The 25319-nt window shown below is 39.3% G+C and overlaps 1 protein-coding gene across 10 annotated transcripts in view; it reads left to right on the forward strand.

Moving 5' to 3' along the window:
• HDHD2 (haloacid dehalogenase like hydrolase domain containing 2) overlaps nt 1–25319 on the forward strand; it is a 33444-nt gene that overhangs the window by 4450 nt on the left and 3675 nt on the right. For 2 of the 10 annotated variants that reach the window (XR_004969945.1, XR_004969946.1), the window contains exons 2-7: nt 1836–1946; nt 4971–5179; nt 7004–7088; nt 15383–15599; nt 17935–17998; nt 21001–21252. Coding sequence is in view for 7 of the 10 variants with exons in the window: in XM_036322051.1 (XP_036177944.1) it covers nt 435–523; nt 1836–1946; nt 4971–5179; nt 7004–7088; nt 15383–15599; nt 17935–17998; nt 21001–21104 (879 nt within the window). In the remaining 3 variants the exon portion in view is untranslated. The other 8 variants (XM_036322057.1, XM_036322052.1, XR_004969947.1 and 5 more) reach the window with 7 other exon arrangements.

Genomic DNA, 25319 nt, shown 5'->3' on the forward strand with positions numbered 1-25319 from the left:
ATATTGAAGAGAAACCTGGGACCAGAGCAGGGAAGACACTTGGCCAAAGTCACACAATGAATTTGAGGCAGAATGAGGACCACCACCTGAGCCTACTGACTGTCAGTCCCAAGCTCCACGATCACATTTCATAGGGACCTAGCTAGGACAGAGATGTCTTCCCTCCACCCACCATCTGTCCCAAGGTAAGATTCTATTAAGTTTTTCCCATAGATTCCATAGATTCTCCACAAATTTGTGGTAATTACCTATTTATATCTCCCAGGTTCTTTCCCCCCTTTCCGTCTGCTTCTCAGTTTAAAGGAGATGGCTCCTCCATGTCCATTGTCACATAGGGCTTGACACATAGGACGTGCTCAGTAAACATTTGCCCTGTAAAGATACAAGTGAATACAGCAACTTGGCAACATGGCAACATTCCTGTAAGGATACAGATGAGCACACACCCTCAGACTCAGCAAGACCCCAGAGAAATGTTCACATCTATGTTCACCAGGAGATGTGTACAAGGAGGTTCAAAGAGGTACTCTTCATTATAATAAAACTAGAGGCCCAGCGCATGAAATTCGTGTGCGGTACAGCCCCTAGGCCTGGCCTGTGATTAGGGCCATCTCCCCGCTGCCAGCAGCCAGCCACGCCCCGCTCCCACCCCTGGTTCCCTGTTTGCCATTGGGTGATCGGAGCCTGCTGGCTGGGGAACGGGGGGGGGCGGTTGGGGGGAGGCTGGCGAGTGTGGGAACAAGAGGTGGTCAGTGTGCCTCAGTGACTGGTCAAGGGGTCGTTCTGCCGTTTGGTCAATCTGTATATTACTCTTTTATATATATAGATGTGCAAGATATTCATGATCAGGAGGACAAATAAAGTATATATCCATACAATGGAATTCTATACACAGTAGTGAAAGTGAATGAACAGTTGCCACATGTGTTAACATGGAGACATTTTCCAAACATGATGTGGACTGGTAAGGCAAATCACTAAGAGTAGAAAGAATAACATTAATACAAAGCTTTCAACAGATCAAAATCAAGAGAGTAGATTTACTTGGTGAGAGGAATAAGGAAAATTAGGTCAAAGAAAGGTACACAGAGGTCTCCAACTCCATCTGTGATGTTTTATTTCTGAAGTTGGATGATGGGTAATAGAGGTGGTTGTATTATCCTTGATACATTTTTGTATGTCTGAAATATTTCATTATTTTTATTTTTAACCAATACCTTATACTCCACTGTGTTTAGGATATAGCTCACAATAAATTTTGAAGAGAAAATATGCAAAAGGAACTTTTATATTACTAAGTAAGGACAGTATTTCCTGACATACTGTTACGGGTCAACTCATACAGTAGCTTGTACATACTGTTAGCTCCTTGGCCATATATGTCATTTCAGGTTATAATAGTGGAGGTGAGTGATTAGAACATTGTCATCACATAGAACCAAAGATGAAAAAGATGTTGCCAATGAATTAGGGCTCCCATACACCCATTCTTCAGAGTGTATTATTCTCATATTTAGAACTAAAATAAATGAATAAATTGTTAAGCCAAAGAGTTATTTTAAGAAATCTGAAAGTAAATAGTGACTTCTTTTTATTAACTCCCCCTTTTCCCTTTCTAGTTTTAATTAAAGATTTTTTTAAATAAGCCTTATGAAAGTTTTATGAGTCAAATTTTGGATTTTGATTTTAAAAAACACATTTTTTCCCCCAAAAGAAACAGCTTAACACTAAGCTGTATCTTTCTGGATATGAATGATATTTTTGAAGACTTCCCCAGTTTTTAATTGTCCATTGTTTCCTAAACTGTATTTTTAATTTCATTTGCTCTCTCCTAGGGAGTGGAGGATGGCAGCACGCCGTGCGTTAAGAGCTGTTTTGGTAGATCTCAATGGCACGCTTCACATTGAAGACGCAGCTGTGCCAGGCGCACAGGAAGCTCTTAAAAGGCAAGCTCTCCTCCAGGTTCAGCTGACAAATATGTTTGTAAGTGCCGTTTACCAAGGCAGGTCATTAGCTGAATGGATGACCTTAAGATGGCATTTCACCAGCTTACCATGTATACAGAAACTGCCTTGGGTTTAGCTAGAAGATGTATGCATTGTAATATCTTCCAAACATTGTTCTCTAAGCCTTTATTAGGCTTGGCCTTTGATCTATTCTTTTGTTCTTTGTGTGCATGTTTTTTTCTAAGTAATGTACATTCGTGAATGAAAACTCAAGAATCTAAAATGTAAATTAAATAGCATTGGAAAAATCACCAATGAAGGAATCACAAAGTGAAACACACACATACACAAAGATATAGTGCTGCCCACTGCCCTTTCACCTAAGATCTCGCATTAAGTGTGCAGCAGCTCAAATAAAGTTTAATTGAGGGACTTGAAATTTTAGAATTATTTCTATTAATGAAATTTAATGCCTTTGAAGGTTAGCAACTGTTCTATATTTCTGATGTACCAACCACAGTACTTAACATGTCTAGATACAAACAGGGATATGTAGTAAAAGCTTGTTAAAAAGCAAACTGAACATGTCCCGGCCAGTGTGTTCAGTGGTTGAGTGTAGACCCAGGAACCAAGAGGTCACTGAACCCGGTTGGGGCACATGCCTGGATTGCGTACTCGATCCCCAGTAGAGGGCGTGCAGGAGGCAGCCAATGGATGAGGTTTCTCATTGATGTTTCTGTCTCTATTCTTTTCCCTTCCTCTCTCTCAAAATCAATAAAAACATATATTTTTTTTAAAGTAAACTGAATGTGAATGTTTGCTTCTGAGTGTCCTGAAAAAAAAAATCATCAGTACAATAGTACTACTAATTGGTATTAAATACCTTCATATTAAAATTATTTAGAGAAGTTTTCAAAGTCAGCAACACTTAGCATGTGGTGCTTATTATTTTCCCACCTTAAAATAGTCGCAGTGTGCTGTTATTCAGAAAATCTAGTGACTAGTATCACAACACCAGGTATAGGGGCCAAAAATTGACACACATCTTGCTTGCATTCTCTCAAGGAGCTTACCTTCCATTTGGGGAATCAACAAATATAAAGAGACTTCTGTATCTGGTAGACACCATTTGGAAGCTATCAGTTTAGTTAGGAGTCATGATGTTCATGTTATAGGTGGACAACATGTTGTTTAACCATTTGTACGCCATAAGCATCTATAGACGCAAGTGGAGGATCTTTTTTAATTAAATTCAAAATATCATGGCCGTTAACTGGTTAAAGCCAAAAGAAAATCAGATGCACAGTTGGACTTTCTCTTGACTCCTTGACACTGTCTCTTAATTAGGCTTTCTCTGGGAAAGGAGCTTTTACTGCTTTAAAGATAAGCTTTTTACTTTGTATTGAAGAAAAATCTTTTTATTTTTGGTGAACAATGAATGACACCACTAAGTAGCTCTGTAACTCTGAGCCTGCCATTCTGGAGGGCCAGGAGCCTATGACTCACACATCCAGAGACATCACTGTACTGTTACGGCTGGTTTTGGTTTCTATAGAAACAAACAGGCTAAGGGAAGTTGAGGGACCAGTAAAAAGAAAAGTTTTTTTTTAATCCTCATTAAAAATGATATGGTTATTTCAGTACTTCTACTTGTTCATTTTTAGGATAATAGTTACATTGAAATAATCAGTTTCTTTTGAGAGATAAACCACTAAGTTTAATGTGTTTTTAAGAAAAGCTACCACACAGATATTATAGAGGCAATCATGATTACAGTGAACTATTTAATCTTACAAATTTAGTTAATGTTCTTTGGGTGAATACTTAAAAATCTCTATTTCTGTTTTATTTGCTTGCTTGTTTCCAATTGCGTTTAGTGCTTTTCCACCTTGTATTCATCTGGGGCAGGCACAAAATAAAAAGCAATAGGGTATTAATATAAAATTTTAATTGTAGCTAAATTAAAATTATTTTTAGATTTTGGATTAAAACACTTTAGGACCAAGAAAATAATTTTCAATTTCAAAGAAAGCTAGACGGTCATGAATTCTTTCTCTGATACCTGATTACCAGTTTAGGTTCCGAAAACAGATCACAGAATCAAAACAATTCTATATGTAAGTAGTTCAAGGGAAAAACACATTCTATTTAAAAAGAAAAAAAGATTTTCTTTGATAGATTGTCCAGATAGATTCTGTTTATAGATTTGGTAGCACATCTTCTGATTGTCTAAGAAGGAAGAACAACATCTTGAGGTGTCCTCTGTTCTCTAGTATAGGAAGGACATCAAGTCCTGCACCAGGACAGAGGTTGGAGTCTTTGTCTCAGCTCTGCTGCTACCCAGCAGCATGAAGCCGAGCGAGTCACTTAGCTCCCCTAGGCCTCAGTTTTCTCCTCTATAAGAAGAGAGGGTTGCGCCCTAACCAGTTTGGCTCAGTGGCTAGAGCGTCAGCCTGTGGACTGAAGGCTCCCAGGTTCGTTTCTGGCCAAGGGCATGTACCTTGGTTGCGGGCACATCCCCAGTAGCGGGTGTGAAGGAGGCAACTGATTGATGTTTCTCATCGATGTTTCTAACTCTCTGTCCCTCTCCCTTCCTCTCTGTAAAAAAAATCAATAAAATATATTTTTAAAAAAGAAGAGAGGGTTGCATAAGTAGATAATCTCTAAGGTAACTTTTACCTCTCATATTCTGTGAGTATAGTGGTTACTAAGCTTTGTGTTTGTTTTTTTCACTTATTTGCTAAATCCCTGCAGTAGAATTCAGTTGAAGTACAGAAGTCCTCAAAAAGGTAGTCACAGCTTTTATAATTTACTTTGTAGCCTTTGGCAATAAAGTGGTCCAGATGGTGTGGATAATATGTAAGCAATTCTGGGTAGATAACAAAAAGATTATTGGTAATAAAAATATTTACTTGGTGACTTAGCCTTCATTTTATGACTGTTGGCAAGTGCTACCAATTTAGGAGATCTTACAGGGCTAGAATGTAAAAACTGCCTGTTGACTTCTGAATTTTACTTTTCCAGGTTACGTGGTACTTCTGTAATGGTTAGGTTTGTGACCAATACAACCAAAGAGAGCAAGAGAGACTTACTGGAAAGGTTGAAAAAGTTGGAGTTTGATATCTCTGAAGATGAGATATTTACTTCTCTGACTGCAGCCAGAAATTTAGTAGAGCAGAAACAAGTCCGGCCCCTGCTGCTAGTTGACGATCGGGCACTACCTGATTTCAAAGGTAGGGGAAATTGCAAAGATTTAAAAATTGGTTCTTCATATCTTCTTATAAGTCATTCTTAAACTGAATATTTAGATGTATTCAGATTCCTCCAATTATTATTGAAAGGGTCAACAGATCTCTTGAATCTAAATTGGTGTTTCTCAAACCTGTTCTGACTGCACTCCACAGTAAGTGAAACACATTACATAGTAACCTAGTACATATATGTGTGTGTTTATATATATATGCTAAACAGTACTTTTACTGTATGAGAAGTACTCTATTTTCTGTTTGGTTTACTTAATTGTTTATTTGATTTTGATGCTGCTTAGAGCTCTCCAAATTAGTTTTGTAATCTAATGAATCATGACCCACAGCTTGAAAAAGCACAGGTCAAAATTACTTTGAGTATTATAATCCTTAATCCAAGAGCTACTATGTTAATTTGATTAAATGAGATAATCCATAATTGCCTTATTTAAAAATAGGTGTCATTCTGTATAGTATGAAATTTTAGCAGTGATTATGAAATATTTCAATCAAACTTTTCTCTTTGGGAAAATTAATAAACTCTGGAAAAATATCCTACTTTTATGAGACTTTGCCACATTGCTTTGTTTTGTAAGTGATACTCAGCGTGAAATGATACAGTATAGAAAAATGGGTATAAAACCATGTGATGGCTGTACAAACAATGATCTAAATGCATCTACAGTGTATTTGTATCTCTGGGTTAGCTGAAGCACTATAACACAATATTTTAATCAGGTTTTTCTGTTTTGACTTTATTTGAAGAAGGTTAAGATTGTAGTTGTATTGGCAGTGAGCTGCAGTTGGGATACATAAGCAGAGTCCCTGATAAGGAAGAAATCTTTGTCAGTCAGTCCAGGATAATACTTAGAACGTGCTTATATACATGAAAATACCCAAAGTAGATGGGTTTTTGAAAGGCAAGAAATTTTTCTGCTGTTACTGAATATCTTTGCTAGTGGTAGATGGAGATAATAGAAGGAACACAAAAAACTTTAACTCTAACTATAGCCAACAATTTGGTTTTTTTCCTTCAGCAAACTTTAACCAATTACTCAGTACTCATGGATGCTGGTAAGGAGGAAATGGGAAAGCTGGATATCTATTCTTTCTATTTCTTTCCCTTACATTTTGGTGGAATTGATATGAAAAATGCTTTAAGGCAAGCAGTAAGAGAGGCAAATAGGAATTGGCATATGGATAATCTACAGAACCGGCTGACTTTTAGTAACTGTGTTGGTGAATAAACTTGTTTGGTCAGGTACCAAGGCCTTAAAATATGCTTAAATTATGGAGTAATATTTGTGACACTAAAAGTAGATGAGACATTATGTAGAAAATAGCAGAATCTACAGTGCATTCCATGTTTATCATGAATATGTTAACCTCAACTGTCAATTAGAGTGTCTAATTTCCCTTGCCTCTTAGATTTTCATTTCCTCATCAGTTGCTATTGATCTGATAGCTCATAGGGAATTCATGGCTGTTCTTGTTGATTGTAATCAGTAAAGCTTTTTGAAGTTAGAAATTACTTGTTTGAGAACATCAGGTTACAAGTTTCAACTCAGATTCTAGTTACTGAGTAGCTGTAAAACCATACAAAAGAAATATGCAAAAATACTAGGAGAACTTTTTCTTTCTTTAAATATCTCTTTCACTATTGCCAAAGTGCACAGGGCAGGATAATCTCGTAAACTTCAGATTATTGCTACAATATCAATTTATACTCTATTTACTAAAACTCTTTATTATAAAATGTAACATTACTTTTAATTGCATTTTTCAACAATCATGTATTTTTTTCATTCCCAGGAATACAAACAAGTGATCCTAATGCTGTGGTCATAGGATTGGCACCAGAACATTTTCATTATCAAACTCTGAATCAAGCATTCCGGTGAGTCTCTAACTATTTAGCTATTTATTTTTCATCTCATCAAGTACTTCCTTCTTTCCCTTCTTGAGTCTTTGTCATGTAAGGTTATACATGTTTTACTTTCTAGCCACCTAGATTATACATGAGGACGCACATCTTCAAAATCACTTCAAGATCAACATCAAATATCATTTATTACTATCCTGCTTAGTTTAAAAAAATTATCAATATGTTAAAATGTGGTGATCTTGGTTTGTTTTTTATAGACTCAGTATTCTGGAGCAGAAATCCATAATAAAATTGCATCTGTTAAAGCTAGCAGTTTTATCTTTTATCATCACTCCTATGATTCTCCACTGACTATGCTAATTTCTGACAGAAGACAGCATCAAGGCTAATGCCCCCAAAAACAGTAAACGGGACTCTTCCTCCAGTGCGAATCCATGCTATGGGAAAAAAATCTACACAGTTGACCATACTTTCAAAGAAATTATTCTATGAGTGATCATGGTAGTCTGACCTGGAATAGTAGGGATTCAGGTCGTATCAACATGACTTGATAAGTGATTGAGGTTAGGAAGTGAAGGACAGTGAGGCAGGGAGGACATCATATTCTCACCTGGGCACCTGTGATGGAGAACTCCCTGTGTGGGGTCCGGGAGGCAATCAGTTCAGGTTGGGGCTGTTTGGCATGTGGGACATCTACATGGAGATGTTCCAATGGCTGTTGGTTGAAACTGGGGGAAACACAACTAACACATATAATGTTACAAATCTTCAGTTATGTGTGCATTTCACTTTTATGAACTTTTGCTGCTGCTTACAAAGGGAAGACTGCATACTGGTTCTTATACTTCTTAAGATAAACTGGATCAGAATTTACCTACAAATCTGCTCTAGAGTGAGATTGTGACTTTTTCCCTTGGATTTTTCTCATCTTTCATCTTATGTTGTCTTTTATTGCTTGTCAGACCATTAAACAGTATAATTTGTCTTTGAATTTATGACAAGTAGCTCAAAATATTACATAGGGATACATTGTAATAGCTTAAAAAATTTTTTTGCCGAAACCGGTTTGGCTCAGTGGATAGAGCGTCGGCCTGCGGACTGAAGGGTCCTGGGTTTGATTCCGGTCGGGGGCATGTACCTGGGTTGCGGGCACATCACCCGTAGAAGGTGTGCAGGAGGCAGCTGATCGGTGTTCCTCTCTCATCGATGTTTCTAGCTCTCTCCCTCTCTCCCTTCCTCTCTGTAAAAATCAATAAAATATATTTTTTTAAAAAAATTTTTTTAGTGGTTTGATAAATTTTTGGTATTTAACTTCAAGACTGCTATAAAAACATCATTTTTTTACAGTAAAAAGATCTACAAGAATCATTCTAACTTATATTTGATGTAGAATTCATTTCTTGATGTATATGTCCTAGAATCACTACAAGGCTCACACATCTGGGCACCTTATTTACTGTTAATCTTGAAAATGGCTGTCCTCGTGTACAATCTGTGTGGCCAGAAATAGCACCTTTTTCCCTGTGTGCATTTTAGAGCCTCAGTTAATGGAAACTACAGCTACTTAATGCACTTAGTCATTGTGATAGTGTAGCCTTTGTTTAAAAGTAACATACTCGCTTTTTATAGTTGCTCAGTATCCGCTTACTGTAGTTATTATCTGGAGGTCCACTGCTGTGCCACATGCGTGAAGATATATGTGGGGGTATGTGGTGTTAAAATTTCTTTTGCTTCACCTACTTCAGTTATTCTGCTGTGGCTTCTTGGGGTTGGGGTGGGGGCAATATAATATCACCTGCTCATTAAGTAAGGTTTATAACTATACTAAAATTGTTTTTCATTTGAAATAGAGAACCTACTTCCTAATTTACTCCTACTATCTTTTATTCATTTCTTTAACCACAGAATTCAAGGAGAAGGTATTGATTGATTTTAGCTGGTAATTTGGGAAGGACATATTTAATAGGTCTCTGCCTTAGATGAATGCTGGACTCAGGGTAATAAAAATGTATGTTGACATAATACTGACTTTATAATTGCTCGGATGCTGTCTAATTAGTACACTTCCCTAACCATATTGATTTTTTTAAACACTACACTTTGAAGCATTACAGTGCACTTATGGGTCAACTCTAATTTCACAAATGCACTTAACAGCTGGGTGGAGAGTTAACAGAAGGATTTTAGGTCTTGCCCTTCTTTGCATATTGATGTCTCCACAGAGACTGTGCCTTCCAACCAGTGACTACAGCTGTTTGGATTGTAAGTGGCAAATATAGACATCTCAAATGAACCACCGATTAGTTAAATTACTGTTCAGGTTGATAATGAGAATAAACATTGGATTTTAAACCCCATGGCATAGCTGCCTTGAACACCAGCTTCAGGGGCATATTGCCCTCAGGTGGATGCATTAGCCTTCCACATTACACTGCCTCTTATTTACTATTTCAAATGGGTAGGCCCCAAAATGCATAGTACAGTCTGGCTACAAATATGTCCTAAATGTTGGAATGAATTGAGAACACTGCATACTAGAGACTGATTTTAGAGAAGAAATAGACATGATTTGGGGTGTGGGATTCTAGAAAACATTTAAATCCTAAGAGCCATTGGTGTCTTTTTCCTTTTACCTACTACTAAAATATACAAGGGAGAATATAACAAACATCCTTAGGCCTATCAAGCAGTTCCAGAAATATAAACTATTGACATATTTGATATCCCTCCTCAATTTTATCACCCAAGACCCAAACGTAATCAGGATCCTTAATTGTGTTTATCTTTTACATGCATTTTTTAAATACTGTAACACATATGTAGGTATTTCTAGACAGTATATGGTATTATTTTGCATGTTTTATACTTCAATTTGCTTTCTTCCCTAGTAATACTGTATGATTCATCAATATGAATATCTATAGCTCTGGTGTATTCATTTTCACAGTTTTGGTACTAGCTTGTAGCAAGGTCTTTTTCATCTTCTAACCTGAGTTAGAAGCCCAAAGCTTGAGCATTTTTGTAATGGACCATTTATAACTAAATTTAATGATCTCTATTAGGAGGAAGGCTACCTGGGCAAGCAGATCACTTAATAATTTAATTTGAACTTAGCATTAACAATATTAAAAAAATATATCGCAGCACAAAAGTAATATGTCTTCATTATGGAAAATGGTATATGCTCAAAAGAGAATAAACATAATTATCTGTAATCCTTCCACCTAGCTAGTTTGTTTCCATGCACATATCTATTTAGGCAAAAATGAGAATCTATATATACTGTGTATGTATACTATGTGGTAATTTGCTTTTTAAAAACCCAACAATATGTTGTGCATGTTTTTCCACATTCTTAAATATTCTTTTAAAACATGTTTGATTCCCACAGAATATTCCACTCTCAGAAGTGCAATTAGTTGAATAGCCATATGTTTCTTATTGTTGGTTATTTCCAGGTTTTTGAAGTTAACGTAAAAACAAAACAAAACAAAAAAAACCTTTTGAGAACGTTAAGCAATATTTATGTTTGTTCCTTAAATTTTTTTCAGAAGTACAGTGGGGCCTTGTGTAGTTATTGAATCAAAGGAATTTTGAGGAAAAACTGCATGGAGTAGCTTAACCTAGGAAAAGTTCAAGTTTTTAAAATAAAGAGCAACTGCTCTCCAGCTTCTAAGCTTATTTAAAATGTTATTCTAGCCCCAGCCAGTTTGTCTCAGTGGATAGGGCAATGGTCCGAGGACTGAAAGGTCCTGGGTTGCATTCTGGTCAAGGGCACGCAGGCCCACCCATGCAGGAGGCGACTAATCAATATGTCTGTTTCACATCCATGTTTCTCTCTGCCTTTCCCCCTCCCTTCCACTCTCTCTAAAAAGCAATGGAAAAATATCCTCGGGTGAGGATTAGCAAAAAAATAAAAAAAGTTATTCTATCTGAAAATAAGTAACATCACAACTTTCACATTTAAATGCAAGAGGTGAAAGGCTGCTTAAGAGCAATGTTTTGAAGATTCAAATGACTTAATTTTGAAGTTAATGATTTCTTCCTATAACTATTACAAGGTGTGAGAATCCTTGCAAAGTCTTAGAGATGTACAGAAATTAATTTTTTTGTTTTTCAGGAAGAGATTCTTATCACCATAAATGGTTCCTGTGGAATATTAAATTGCTTTTCTTTTCCCATCTCCTCAAGAAAAAAATTAAAAGTTAATTGCTCCAATATATTCAATTCCTTAGAAAGGAAAGAAGAGAAAGGGAGAAAAAAGGTCAACAACTACGACTTCAATTATTACTGCATTTGTATAGTAACTCCTGAATCTTTTCTAAGTATTTAGAGCCCTGAGCATGAGGAATTCCAGAACAGTGTGACAGCAGGACTCACATTAGAAATATTTCTGTGGGCTTTATCCATTTTGAAAGTGCTGACTGCTGCTTTGCAGTTTTTTAATTCAAGTCCAGACCATAAGAAATTGTTTAAGAATTAAGAACTTGAGTTGTTTAAAGTATTCATTAGTATATGCAAGAGACCCACTTTATGCCTATTTGAAATCCACAGAATACAGAATTGAGTTTAATATCTGTCACTAACTGCTCTTATTTTTTCATATGGGGATATTGTTGTACAATCAAGGCAACTTTTGCTACTCTAAATAAAACTTGCCGTTAAAAAAGCCACATAAATATATTGTTACTTTTTTATTAATGTGTAACATACACATAAAGTACACAAATTGTCAGTATACATTCAATAGCATTTTACACATAAGTATGCCTGTGTAACCCTCTGATCAAGATCTAGAACAGGGGTCCTCAAACTACGGCCTGCGGACCACATGCAAATACAAATATTGTATTTGTTCCAGTTTTGTTTTTTTACTTCAAAATAAGATATGTACAGTGTGCATAGGAATTTGTTCATAGGTTTTTTTTAAACTATAGTCCGGCCCTCCAATGGTCTGAGGGACAGTGAACTGGCCCCTGTTTAAAAAGTTTGAGGACCCCTGATCTAGAACATTTCCAGCACCCTAGAAGGCTTCCTGCCTTGTAGTACACTCTTTCCTTAAGGTAACACTACTGACTCCTGTCAGGACTTGGTCTTCATATGAATTAAATCATACAATTGTATAATTTTTTGTCTGTTGTTGAGATTTATCCAAGTTGTTGCGGATAGCAGTACTTTCTTGTTGTTTTGTTTCTTCTTTATTTTTGTTGTGTAGTAGCCTATTGTATTGTGTAGTAGACTGTCCCACAATTTATTTATTGTTCATTTGGATGGTTTCCAGTTTGGGCTGTTATGAATAAAGCTGATATGAATGTTCTTCAACATGTTTTTGGGGGGTTATATGTGCTCATTTCTCTTAGGTCTGTAGAGTAGTGAAATTACTGGGTAATAAGTACTTGTTTAGCTTTAGTAAATATTGCTAAACAATTTCCTAAAGTCATTATAGCAAGTGATATATTCCCACTGGCTATGAGTGTGAGTTTCAGTTGCTCCAAATTCCCACCAGTCTCTAACCAGTCTATGAAATTGCAGTTATTCTGTTTGGTGTGTATAGTGGTATCTTACTGGGTTTTAGTTTGTGTTTCCCTGATGAGTAATGTTCTTGAAACATTTTCATGTACTTATTGACCAGTGGATAACTTCTTTGCAGTGTGCCCATTCAAATCTTTTACCATTTCTGATTGGGTTGTATTTTTCTTACTGATTTGTGTATATGATGGAACTCATTATATATACATATTTTTGGTTGGAGATTTTATATATATATATACACACACACACACATATATATGTTGCAGATATCTCATTCCTGCCTTTTTGTGCTCTTAATAGTATGAGAACATGATGTTCTTAATTTTGATAGAGCCCAGTGTGTCAAAATGGCAGTAGTGCTAAGGTTGAAAAACCCTGATAGTTCAGTCCCTTCATTAATAAGAAGCCTAGGCCCACATGAAGTGATTTGCTGTGACCTATTTTAAAGAGTGTGGACACTACATTCTGGACCAGAAAGTACTGTGGGGCTGGGTGGAGGCAGTACTGTGCATTGTAGGCTGGTTAGCAGCCTCCTGGGCTTCCTCTCACCAGATTCGAGTAGCACCCCTCTTTCCCCAGCGTGACAACCAGAAAAGTCTGCAGGCACTGCCACATGTCCCTGGGAGCAAAACTGCCCCAGGTTGAGAACCACTGGACTAGATGTTTGCCTGAGGTGTTTATATTGTGGCCCTGCCCTCACTAGGATTTTTCAGTTTGTTCCGTTGCCCACACGGAAATCACAGCCAGAGTTTTTTGCATCAGTCCTTTGTGCCCCTTTTTCCTTGCTTCTTGTGCTTCGGTGGGTTTATAGTTAGGTATAGACAGAAAATTATCAGAATATTTCCTTCTGATACATTATTTCTGGTGTCAAAAACAGCCAACCCTTCGCTGCCCTATCTGGTAAGTATACAAACACTCCCAAGTATTGGGGTGTCTATTTTTGATATTTCAAAAAAGGTTTAACTATAAGAGATCTTCTAATCTGTGTCCTAGAAAATGTTTACCTTTCAGTCTGTCCTGAATATGGTTGGCTCTTGAAAGACTCGGTAAAGCTTATGCTGTGCAGAGGATGACAGAAGCAGGAACCACTTCCCTGAGAGATGCCTATCTTTTCCAGCCTCGTGTAGTCCAGTTTCCACTTAGAGACATGTAGAGGAGCCCACAGTCTCAGCCCTTTCAGGGAAGGCACTAAAGCACTGCCTGGGAATTGAGTACACACATCAATCAGGCTGATAAGTCTTATCCCCAGTTAATACATAATAAAATATTAACAAAGCCAAATCAAATGAGTTTTTAGTTTAGCTATGTAAGTGGAAAGCAATTTTGAGGTCTGTTGCATAAAGAATTCCAGTTCCGTGGTAGAGTAGCAAATAAATGGGATTGGGGGCGGGTGACAGAAGGGAGATAGATAAATCACCCATTATTATCTCATTGCTATCAGCTGTGGTTCTTTAAGGCCAGCATAGTGGCTTTTTCAGGTTTCCTAACAGCTGGATTTTAAGGTCAGCTTTAAGAAATAAACTTGTATTAATATTAGTGAATAAATTTGAGGGATCTGTCCTGTGCTGTGAGTAATTTGTAGTAACTAACAGAAAGGCCCTGTAATAGTCCAGTATTGGTTTTTACTTAATAAAATATTTAATCATAAATGTCTGAATTCTGCATCTCCCACAGGAAGGCATTTCCATGCCCACCGACAAAAATAATTTAGCACTTTCATAGCTGAGCGCTTAATTACTCATAATTGTGAGGGGTAAGATGTGATGAATTCTTCCTCGATGGACATACTAAATATTTTAACCAAGTAGATGGCTTAGAGTAAATTAAGCTTTGTGAGATCATTCATTACATTGGTTAAAAGCAGTTTAAGTGTATCATGTCCTGCATTCCATTAGATGATAATATTCATGTGACTCTCTTGCTGTGAGACTACAGGCTGCACTGTTGGGATGGATGGCAGGTATTTTTGGATGGGGTTGGGGGTTGGTGGTATTAAGAAGTTGTTGGGGGGGGTTCTTGGATTTGTTTTACGTTTTGCCTAAGTCACTAATGTGGATTCTTAACTATATGTAGAGTTTGGTTGTCAAATTAATGGTAAAATGCTTTGTGCCCTTTATTTGGTATGAGAATAATTATCCTAATATCAGAACAAAAGAGATTGGCAGTAAAGGCTCTCCCTTAAACCTTGTTGGTGTGTTCTTCAGGGAAGATGGCCTGATTTGCAAAGTAATGTCAGAAGCAGTCAAAAGGTAGAATGAAGACGTAAAGGTACAAGCAGAAAGCGTTTGTAAAATGCTGTGTTAAATTCCTGAATTAGAAAGAAACTTAAATGTTGGAGTAGAGGAAACAGGAAGTCAGGTATTTGGAGTTAGTTGTGATACTGGAAAGGGCTCAAGAGCCTCCTGCTTACATTAGGGAAGGTTGAAACAACTTGTCTCATTAAGTTAAGCTTCTTCCCTTGAGTGTCTTATTTAGCTTTACTTCTCTTAATTCTCTTTCCCTGGTGATTCCGGCAAAGTGTCTGAAACCTCTAAAGGTAAAAGGTTGAAGCAATCCCAAATTTAATAATCTATCACCTTTCTTCAGTGTATTTGAATTTAATTCCCAGCAGTTCTTAGAGAATTCATTAGAAGATAGCAAGTCATTAAAAGTTAATAAGAAACTCTTTGTTTCTGTGAATGTGAATACTGTAAAACCACTTTGTAAGTCTGACATTCTTTTCCAGTCATAAAGGCTTTGCTTTTAGCCAATCTCCATTTTCTCTGTCTCTTTAGGTTACTCCTGGATGGGGCACCTCTGATAGCAATCCACAAAGCCAGGTATTACAAGAGGAAAGATGGCTTAGCCCTGGGGCCCGGACCATTTGTGACTGCTTTGGAGTATGCCACAGATACCAAAGCCACAGTAGTAGGAAAACCAGAGAAAACATTCTTTTTGGAAGCACTGCGGGGCACTGGCTGTGAACCTGAGGAGGCCGTCATGATAGGAGACGTAAGTAGAAGAGCCCCGGAAATGCACTGAGCTCACCTGCCGTGCTGGGCTGAGCCAGCTTGGAAGCGCTGCTTCACACCCAAGCAGACTCTGCTGCTGATGCATCAGGTGGAGAGAAATGGCTGCCTCTAAGTCAGGCTTCACGTAGATGTTAGTGGTATTCCTCTAAAGAACTGAAATTTTGATTAGTTCTGACAGTCTCTATAGTATGATGAGATATATATAATTCAAAAGACCATTAAATGCAAATCATTCAAATGCTTGATATGTCTTTTTAAAGAAACCTTTACAGAAATTTAGATTTTTCTAATGTTACTTATGCAGGGAACAACCTATACCTAAAGAATCCTACCATTATTGATTTTTTTCTTAGTAAATGCTGCATGGAAGAACTTCCCAATGTGTCACAAATAGCTACAGGCATTGGTTGCCTCAGCCCTTTGAGTGGCAGGTCTGGGCATTTGGAGGCTCTGGCCGTGAGCACCTTGTCAGTTCACTCTAGTGTCCTGGGGAGACATCCACGTGTGCCGAGAGGGAGAAAGAGCTAGAAAGCACACTGCCTGTGTTAAATAGGTGGCAGTGATTACTAGTAGTTTAGTTATAAAGAATAACGTGTTCGGCTGGAAGGGGCCATCAAGATTGTCTGGTCCAAATCTCTCCATTTTTGACTGGGAAACTGAAGCCTGGAGCCGGAAGTCTGCACGCCTCCATTCCTGCAGCTAATTAGTGGCACAGCTGGAAGTAAAACTTGAGGCTCTGGACCCTGCCAAGACAAACTGTAGATCCCTTGCTTTCCTAACTTGTGATGGTGCAAGTGTTTCACGGTTCTCCTGGCACCCTCTTCCACTTCGGGGTGTGTTCACCTCACACTGAATAGGATAGTCATTCAACTTGGTATTGTTTTCAGAAGCCATCTTTTTTTTTTTTTTATTGCTTAAAGTATTACAAAGGGTATTACATATGTGTCCATTTTATCCCCCCGCCCTAGACAGTCCCCTAGCCTCCCCTATCCCCCAATGTCTTATGTCCACTGGTTATGCTTATATGCATGCATACAAGTCCTTTAGTTGATCTCTTACCCCCCTACCTCCTGCCCCCCAACCCTCCCCGGCCTTCCTGCTGCAGTTTGACAATCTGTTTGAGGCAGCTCTGCCTCTGTATCTATTATTGTTCAAAAGTTTATAATGGTCTCTATTATCCATGAATGAGTGAGATCATGTGGTATTTTTCAGAAGCCATCTTTTCAGTCACATCTATAGTCAAGTCTTTATCTGACTTTCCTAGGCAGGTATGTGTTTGAAAGGTGGTTATCAGAGTTTTTTATCCTGGGAGATACTGGTTTTGGGACAGTGTCAGGCAGGAAAGGCATGCAGTAGCAGCTTCATGCAGGGTCCTTTGTTAGCCCAGAGAGGCGCGGTTTCTTCCCTCCCTTTCTTTGTCCACCTTTCCCCACCTTCCTTCTTCTTTCTCTTCCTCTCCCCCATTTTCACTGCTTCAACAGGGAAAGTTTAGATGCAACAGAAAAGGTTTTAAGTCAGACTTTGAATGAAGATTTTGACATTCTAGGACTCATTTCCAAGGGCTGTTGTTGAATAATATTAATGACTTTAATGGAAAAGTATTTTCTTCAGGCACGATCTGAATGAATCCTGCTTATAGATATGTGATAGCAGGATTGATTTTCTTGATGTTTCTCCAAGCCCTTGGATTTTATTACCTTGTGTTTATCATCACAATCAACCAAGCATATTCATCCCCATCTTGAGTAAGAATTGGAAAGAGGACCTCCTTTTCTAACTGATCTGTTGTTCCCAAGTGTGAAGTGAATATCAGACAGTCCCACAAAGCATACTGAATTGACTTGATTGCGGCTGTTAGGGACAATCAGATGGAAAGTAAGGATAATATATTAGATGGGCGGCAGAAAAGCTTTCTTCTGAGTCTAGTTCATTCACTGTTTGCAGTTGGATCATCCACCTTAAAAGCTGCCAAATGGATAGGATGCTTTTTCCATGATCTGTTTTAAGAGGAGATCGATGCATACACATGGCAACATTGAAGAACTGTGACTGTGCTCTCTGTGTTTGGTACTAGAATGATTGCTCTGTTGTACACCGTCCACCTCTGTGACACTTCCCTTTCCAAATGGTGTGCTGCCTCAGACTGTTACATGTGAATTTACCCATTTTTACATCTTTCTGTCTTTCATTTAAAAAACAAACATGGGGTTACAGTTGGCCATCCCAGCCTAATAAGTCAAATCAGTTGGTTGGTAGGGTTTTATTGGCAAGTAAATTGAAGACCCTGTACTAAATGCTTTCTTTGTGCTTTCTAGGATTGCAGGGATGATGTTGGTGGGGCTCAGGATGTTGGCATGCTGGGCATCTTAGTAAAAACTGGTATGTATCTTCTGTATAAGCCTTCTCTAAAACAGGATAGTGGAATACAGAGTTGCTTAAAGGAAAGTTCTTACAGAAATGGCAAAGCCAAATCACTGGACACTATAATTCTCTTTCTGCCACAAAGCAAAAATAAAATGGCCTTAGGATTACAGGGAAAAAACATGGGAGGGCCCATGCTGTGCAATACTAGATCAGGAAGCCTATTCACTTATCCATCCAGGAAAGCACAGACTGCCACAGTGAGTGGGTCAGGCAGGAGTGATGATGGCCTGCTTCATTCACTCAGCCAACATTATTGAACACCAACTGTATGCCTGACACAATGGGAGGTGCTAGAGTTAGCACACATATGTAAGCCACTGTGTCAATTTGTACTTTTTAGAAAGCCCACTTGCTGGCCAGTGTATGCAGAAGCATTCTGTGAGCCCTTATCAACATGGCCAAGAAACTTGCCTTTCTCATATTTGCCCTTAGACCAGCCGTGGGCAAACTACGGCCCGCGGGCCGGATCTGGCCCGTTTGAAATGAATAAAACTAAAAAAAAAAAAGACCGTACCCTTTTATGTAATGATGTTTACTTTGAATTTATATTAGTTCACACAAACACTCCATCCATGCTTTTGTTCCGGCCCTCCGGTCCAGTTTAAGAACCCATTGTGGCCCTCGAGTCAAAAAGTTTGCCCACCCCTGCCTTAGACCATGGGGTGCAGGGATTAGGTGATAGAGGAATAGTTAGTCATTAACTTACCTATGAGACCAAGTAGAAACCTTGCAAAGGAGTTAATCCTTAAAGGCATTTAAGCTTGAGAAAAAACTAGCAGTAGTTTGCTGCGTACTGTGGACAGGTACCTTGAAGATGCTAAGGTGAGTGAGGTATATGTTCATTACCTTTGTACATTTGCTGCTGGCTCCCCTTCTGTAGGAATTCACAGTCAGTAGGATAAGAAGCATCTTCACCACTGCAGTGCAAAGGTGTGGAACGGGGTTTTTAGGCTTTGTGTTTGCTGGGCAAAGCCTCTTAAAGAGATAATTGTAGAAAACAAGAAATTGTAGAAAATGGTGGGCTTGGTGTTGGGGAAGCTGCATTTAGGCAGAGAATACTGGAAAATGCAGAATGATGAATTGCAGAAACCACAGAAAAAGGAATGGAGAGCAAGGAGAAGTCCAGAGGCAGCCAGGGTGGCTACAGGGCAGTTGGCCTCTTCCTCAAGACCTCAGCTGAAGCAGTGTTTTGCAATTCTTCTCTCCCTTATATTTTATTTTATTATTTTTTTAATCTTTATTGTTGAAAGTATTACAGAATTGATTTCAGAGAGGAAGGAAGAGGGAGAGATAAAAACATCAATGATGAGACAGAATCATTGATCAGCTGCCTCCTGCACTGGAGATGTAGCCTGCAACCCAGGCATGTGCCCTGACCAGGAATTGAACCGTGACCTCCTGGTTCATAGGTTGAAGCTCAACCACTGAGCCACACCTGCTGGGCTCTCCTTCCATTCTTAAAAATTAATTGTGGAAAGCTCACAATGTGCTAGTCATTATGTCAGGTGCTGAGGGTACATTGGGGAATGTAATAGGCCTAGTGCCTACTCTTAGAGAGTTTAATAATCTCAGGTGTGAGTCAGACATTAAACAAATATATAAGTAACTAGAGGCCCAATGCACGAAATTCATGCTTGCTGGTACCAGCTTCCCTCTAGCACCCGGGACTCGGGCTTCCCTCGCAGCCCTGGCTTTGTCCGTAAGGTTGGCCAGAAGGACATCCAGTCTAATGAGTATATTATGCTTTTATTATTATAGACTGGAGGCCCGGTGCATGAATTCGTGCATGGGTGTGGTCCCTTGGCCTGGCCGGTGATCAGGGCTGACTGGCGGGCGGGATGGGGGGAACCATGGGAGGTTGGTTGTGGGAGTGCACTGACCACCAGGGGGCAGCTCCTGTGTTGAGCGTCTGCCCCCTGGTGTTCAGTGCGCATCATAGCTACCAGCTGGTCATCCAGTTGTGTGGTCGTCCAGTCATAACGGTTGCTTAGGCTTTTATATATGTAGATTATAAATTGTTATAAATATCGTGGAGGCAAAAAATAAACAGGGCACTAAGAGAGAATAACCAGGAGGGGATCTAATTTGGATGGAATATGGAATCTGACTTGAAGTATGAGGGTGATAATCGGGTGAGAAGAATGTTCCAGGCAAAGAATAGCAGGTGTGACAGTCCTCAAAAGAGCCAGGTCCAGTCTAGGACTGCAGCCTTGTGACCAGTGCACATGCCGGGGTGACAGGGCTGCTGGGGCCCATGTCAGAGGCCTGCTAGGCAACAATAGAGATTTGGGGCTCTTTCCAAAGGGCTGGGGGACCCAGTAAGAGTGTTTAAATAGAGACCACAAGTCATCTGATTTTCATTAGTAAAAGCTCTCTGTGACCACTGTGTGAAATGGGGCCTCTGCTGTGTTGAGGCCCAGAGTCTGGGGAGAGCTGGGCAGTGCCCTGCCCCTTGAGCCCCTCCATGTACACGGTCTGGCCCGTACCTATGAGCATCCGTCACTCTTCCCTTCCCCACCCCCAGGCGCTCTTATGTGCCAGGCGCGTAGGGCTCCTGCTTGGCAGCAGTCACCCTTGGGAGCTGACAGGGCCTCTGCCCTGTGGGGTCTGGGCTTCCATTTAAAAGCATTGATTTACTCACCATTTCTGTCCTCAGGGCTTGTGGGGGTAGAAAATAATTTCATCAGCTGTGGAGTTCTAAGGGACCCTTAGCTGTCAGGTGACCCAGTACCTCTGATTGTGAATGGCTAGAGGTAGGCCTGGAAAATGCTGAATGTGGTATTTCTTTGAATTGCCTCATTGCATCCTGAAGCCTCAGTAAAAGGTGCTTTGGGAGATATGGACCCTGATTCTCGAGTAATTGGAAGGGTGGTTCTGCAGTGGCCTAGGTGTCCACAGGCTGTGATCACTGGCATTCTAGCAGTAGCCTTCGTTCACTATCTTTACTTCCATTTCAGGAAAATACCGAGCAGCAGATGAAGAAAAAGTTAGTCCACCTCCTTACTTAACGTGTGAGAGTTTCCCTCATGCTGTGGACCACATTCTGCAGCATCTACTGTGAACCATTGTGTGAATCAGAAGCAACTTGAAATGCAGCTTTGCATCGTCTGGAATGAATTCCTTACCGACTCAGCGCCAGCACAGGCAGACACAGTCCCCAGCGCTGAGATGTGTAACCCGCTTGTATTGTGCACTAATTAGAAAGAAAGGTATTGAATTATAGCTAGCCACTAAGCCTTGCTTATCTCTTTTGTTGTATTTTGTAAAAGAAGATGAGACCTGAAGAAAAGGAAAGCTGAGATTTTATGCCATGCCTTTTAAAATATTCATCAGATTAGGCAGGGCTGGGAGGGAGAAGCTACTGCAGGGAGTTGAGTTCTCGGCTGTCTCCTCACTGCTAAATTGGGAGGGTGGGTTCAGATTGTGAATGAAGTTGAAAGATGCATTACGCTATAGTTTTAATATTCAGTTCAGCTGTGAAACTCATCAAAAGTGCCAAGTAGAGTACAAGTCAGAAGAAGCAAAATAAATTGTCCTTTAGCCCAAGTGATTGAATGAATTTGCTTTAACGGATGTTGAAAACTAGATTATCTGGAGTATTATTCCCAGCACGGATGACTTCTTTTTCTCTTCATTAGCCAGAGATGACTAATTTAAATTTAGAACCTGATTTTAATTTAAAATAATATTTCCATTAATAACCTATTCATTGCAGATACCTATTATAGTGTGTAACAGTTGTTTTGGAAATTTTATGTAAAATTAAAACTATCAGTATTTTACAGATGTTTTAATTAGACATTGTTATTAACAGGAACAGTGCAGAAACTAAAATCAAGCCTTTAATGTCTTATAGACCATGCATTTTTGAAGTTAGTGTCCACGAGGGTCCTATTTACTGTACATTTGCAAGATTTCATTATTTTTGCCTCTGACACTATGGGAAAAATCTTTTAGAAGCTATTGGGACAGATTCAGGCTTTTATGTACTTGGTTACTACAGCTGTAAAATGAAATCTCGTCTGGTAGCATGGATTATTCTTCTCATGTTAAACCCACCAAAATGAAGGGGACTAAGTAGGTAATGATTTTCCTAGTGCATTTGCATACTGTGATAATCCTGGGCCTTTGCAATTGTGTTACAGGACTCTTGGGCATTGAATTATTAGCATGTAATTGTACATCATTGTAGTGTTCACCTTATTGAAGCACACACTGATGTTAATGAGCTTTGGGTTTTGATTCTTGTTTAGATATCAGCTTGGTCTTAGATGGGAGGGAGCAAAGCTAAATAAATGGGAGCTCCTCTCATCTCCTTTTGGTAGTTTGGTGATCACTCTTCTTGTTTTTGCAGATGCCCCAACTTGGTACCTAAACATCCTAGAGATAGATGTGACAGGACCACAACCCTAGATTGAAAGATGAGTGAGTGGCAGAGAGCATAGATTTGGGAGCCATCCAGCACGTAACTAGTTCTGTAATCCTGGGCAAGTGATCTAGCCTGGCATGCCTCCTTTCCCTTCTCTGTAAAAATGGAGATAACGATCATGTCCACCACATAGGCTTGTTGTGAGGGTTAAATTCATGTTCATACATTAAGTACTTAGAACAGAATCAAGCAAATGCTAGATATTGGTGGTGGTGGTGGTGGTGGTGGTGTAGCAGTATCCACAATGTTTAACCATGTGGAAAGGGTTGGTGGAATTCCTCTCTATAGTTCCTACAATGGGGAAAGTCTTCCTGCGAGTTTAAAAAAAAGAAAGATGTTCTGTTACATTTCAGCTCCCTCGGAGCACAGCCACACTCAGAGAAGCTCAGCGTGCAGGTAGAGTGCTGGTTGGTGCCTGGTGCAGGGCGCCTAGATCAGTGATTGTTTGCTAGTTGCTCTGTGTTACGTGCCAGACTAGGAAATAAGCATGTAAGAAAAGGAGTTAGCCTGGAGGACCCTTACTCATGGGGGAGCTGAGGGGAACACACAGACATAAATACTCCATCCGTCCTCTGTGATGTCATCCTGACTGCAGGATGGAGAGGAGTATTCCCACCTTCGAGCAGCATAGCACTTATTAGATTGCACTTAGGTCTTCACACGTCTCTTGTCCCCACCAGACAGAGCTGTGGCTCATTTTTTAAAAAAATATCTGCTACAGCACAGGCACTCAGATGGTTACTGAACCAATACAAAACTAGCTGTTTAGAAGGAATTTAATTTTAGAAGGTGGGTGGGGGGTGCGGGGGGGGGGGGAGGAGAACAAAATAAGATTCATTTTAGACTTGTTGCCATAGGGGAAGCCCCCTTAGACACTTGGAAATAATGGATCCAATGCTCTGGAGACAGGTTAGAGCAGCCGTGGGCAAACTACGGCCTGCGGGCGGGATCCGGCCCGTTTGAAATGAATAGAACTAAAAAAAAAAAAAAAGACCGTACCCTTTTATGTAATGATGTTTACTTTGAATTTATATTAGTTCACACAAACACTCCATCCATGCTTTTGTTCCGGCCCTCCGGTCCAGTTTAAGAACCCATTGTGGCCCTCGAGTCAAAAAGTTTGCCCACCCCTGGGTTAGAGCCAAAGCCAAGAGGTAGGCATCACTGATGGCCAGGAATTAAATAGAGTGACAGGAATGGGTGAGATCACTTAAGCATAACATCCAGCGAAGAGAAATGGCTTCTCTACTTTGCTTCATTCTGGTTTGGCCCCATGGGCCCTTACCATCTCAGTTTGATATTTTACTGATTTAACAAACATTATATTGGGCTCACTAGCCACCTGTCCACAGGTTCATGAGGATAAATAAAAATCTTGGTTTAGATCCAGGTTAGTATAAATTTTCCCAGCTCAGCTGGTTGGTCTGTCTTGGGCCTCATGAAGCAGATTTTAAAACCAAACTATCTAAAGGACTTCATTTTTCAGCCCTCCCATGTAAAGGGCTATCTTGTGGTCCCTAACCTCAAGGACAGTATTTGTATCCGGTTTACTGTAATTCTGTCCTGGGCCCAGAATAGGGACTAAGTGACATCTTAGGACTAGAAAGGGTACTGGAGAACACCCGTTGTCGGGAGATGGTTATTGAGTATCTGCTGTGAGCCAGGTTCTTGCTAGGGTGGAGGAGGACGAGGCCCCAGGCCAGTGGAGGAGACGCTTGCATGTTGCACCTTCCCTCACACCTCCAGAATCTGCTAGTTTTGCATAGCTCTACTACCATTCTACATCTGTCAGAGCCGATTGTAATGTCTAGGAAAGGAAAGGGAGCTCACCCTAAGCGACAGTTCCATCAAACACCTGTAGCTGTGGATGCCAGAAGTTTCCTCACCTTAACTTCACGTTTAAATATTACAGTAGCATGTTGGACAGGTAAGTAAAAAACACAGGTTGTGCTCGATTGGTTTTGGATCAATCATTGTTTCTGTAATATGAAACTGAAGTCTTCGGGTACCTATAATAGACATCCAGAGCAAGGCACCTAAGCACCAGAAAATATCATAATTTAAACTATGTATTTGTTAAAATCAAACAATTTGAATACCTTACTTTTTTCAGTGCTTACTCTCGTGTCATACACATCTCAACACCTATTTGTTTCACTAGCTGTTGTGCCTGAGAAGATCCAACTATTAAGTGCCCACTAGTGTGTAAAGCACTAAGGAAGAGAGAGCAGAATGTAGCTCCCACTCCTTAAAGGCGTATCTTCTAGTTGGGAAATCATTGCATATAAAAATAGAACTAATAGTGCAAAGGACACTGGCAAGTTCAAGGGGTTGTATAAGTCCTATCAGAGAGGAGGTCATGTGCAGTGAGCTAAGTGCTTTGGCCAGTGCCAAATGTTTCATTCATTCAACAGCAGCGTCAAAAGGATCACAACCATGGTGTTAACATTTGAGTAGGGTATGCAGATGAAACATACAACAGATACTGATAAAGTGATGAAGATGACTAAAGCCAGTAAGAGTGAGGGGGTTATTTTATAATTAATGTTATTATTTTACAATATACAAAATAAAACTATTACCACATTGTAAATACAAAATAGCCATTTACATGCAATAAACATTAATATTGCAAGAAAAACTATTTTAAATATAATATTAATGCAATAAACGTTAATATTTCAAGAAAAAAATTTAATATTACCAAAACTGTACTAACATAATATCACAAGTTGTAGGAAATATTAAAAACCTGCAAATAACAGGATTACTTCTATTTTAAAATATTTTTTTCCTCTGGCTCTATTTTTCTTCATCAGTTTATGTTGTTCATTATATTCCACAAAT

The sequence above is a fragment of the Myotis myotis genome, unplaced genomic scaffold (assembly GCF_014108235.1).
Source record: "Myotis myotis isolate mMyoMyo1 unplaced genomic scaffold, mMyoMyo1.p scaffold_m19_p_9, whole genome shotgun sequence".
Classification (NCBI taxonomy): domain Eukaryota; kingdom Metazoa; phylum Chordata; class Mammalia; order Chiroptera; family Vespertilionidae; genus Myotis; species Myotis myotis.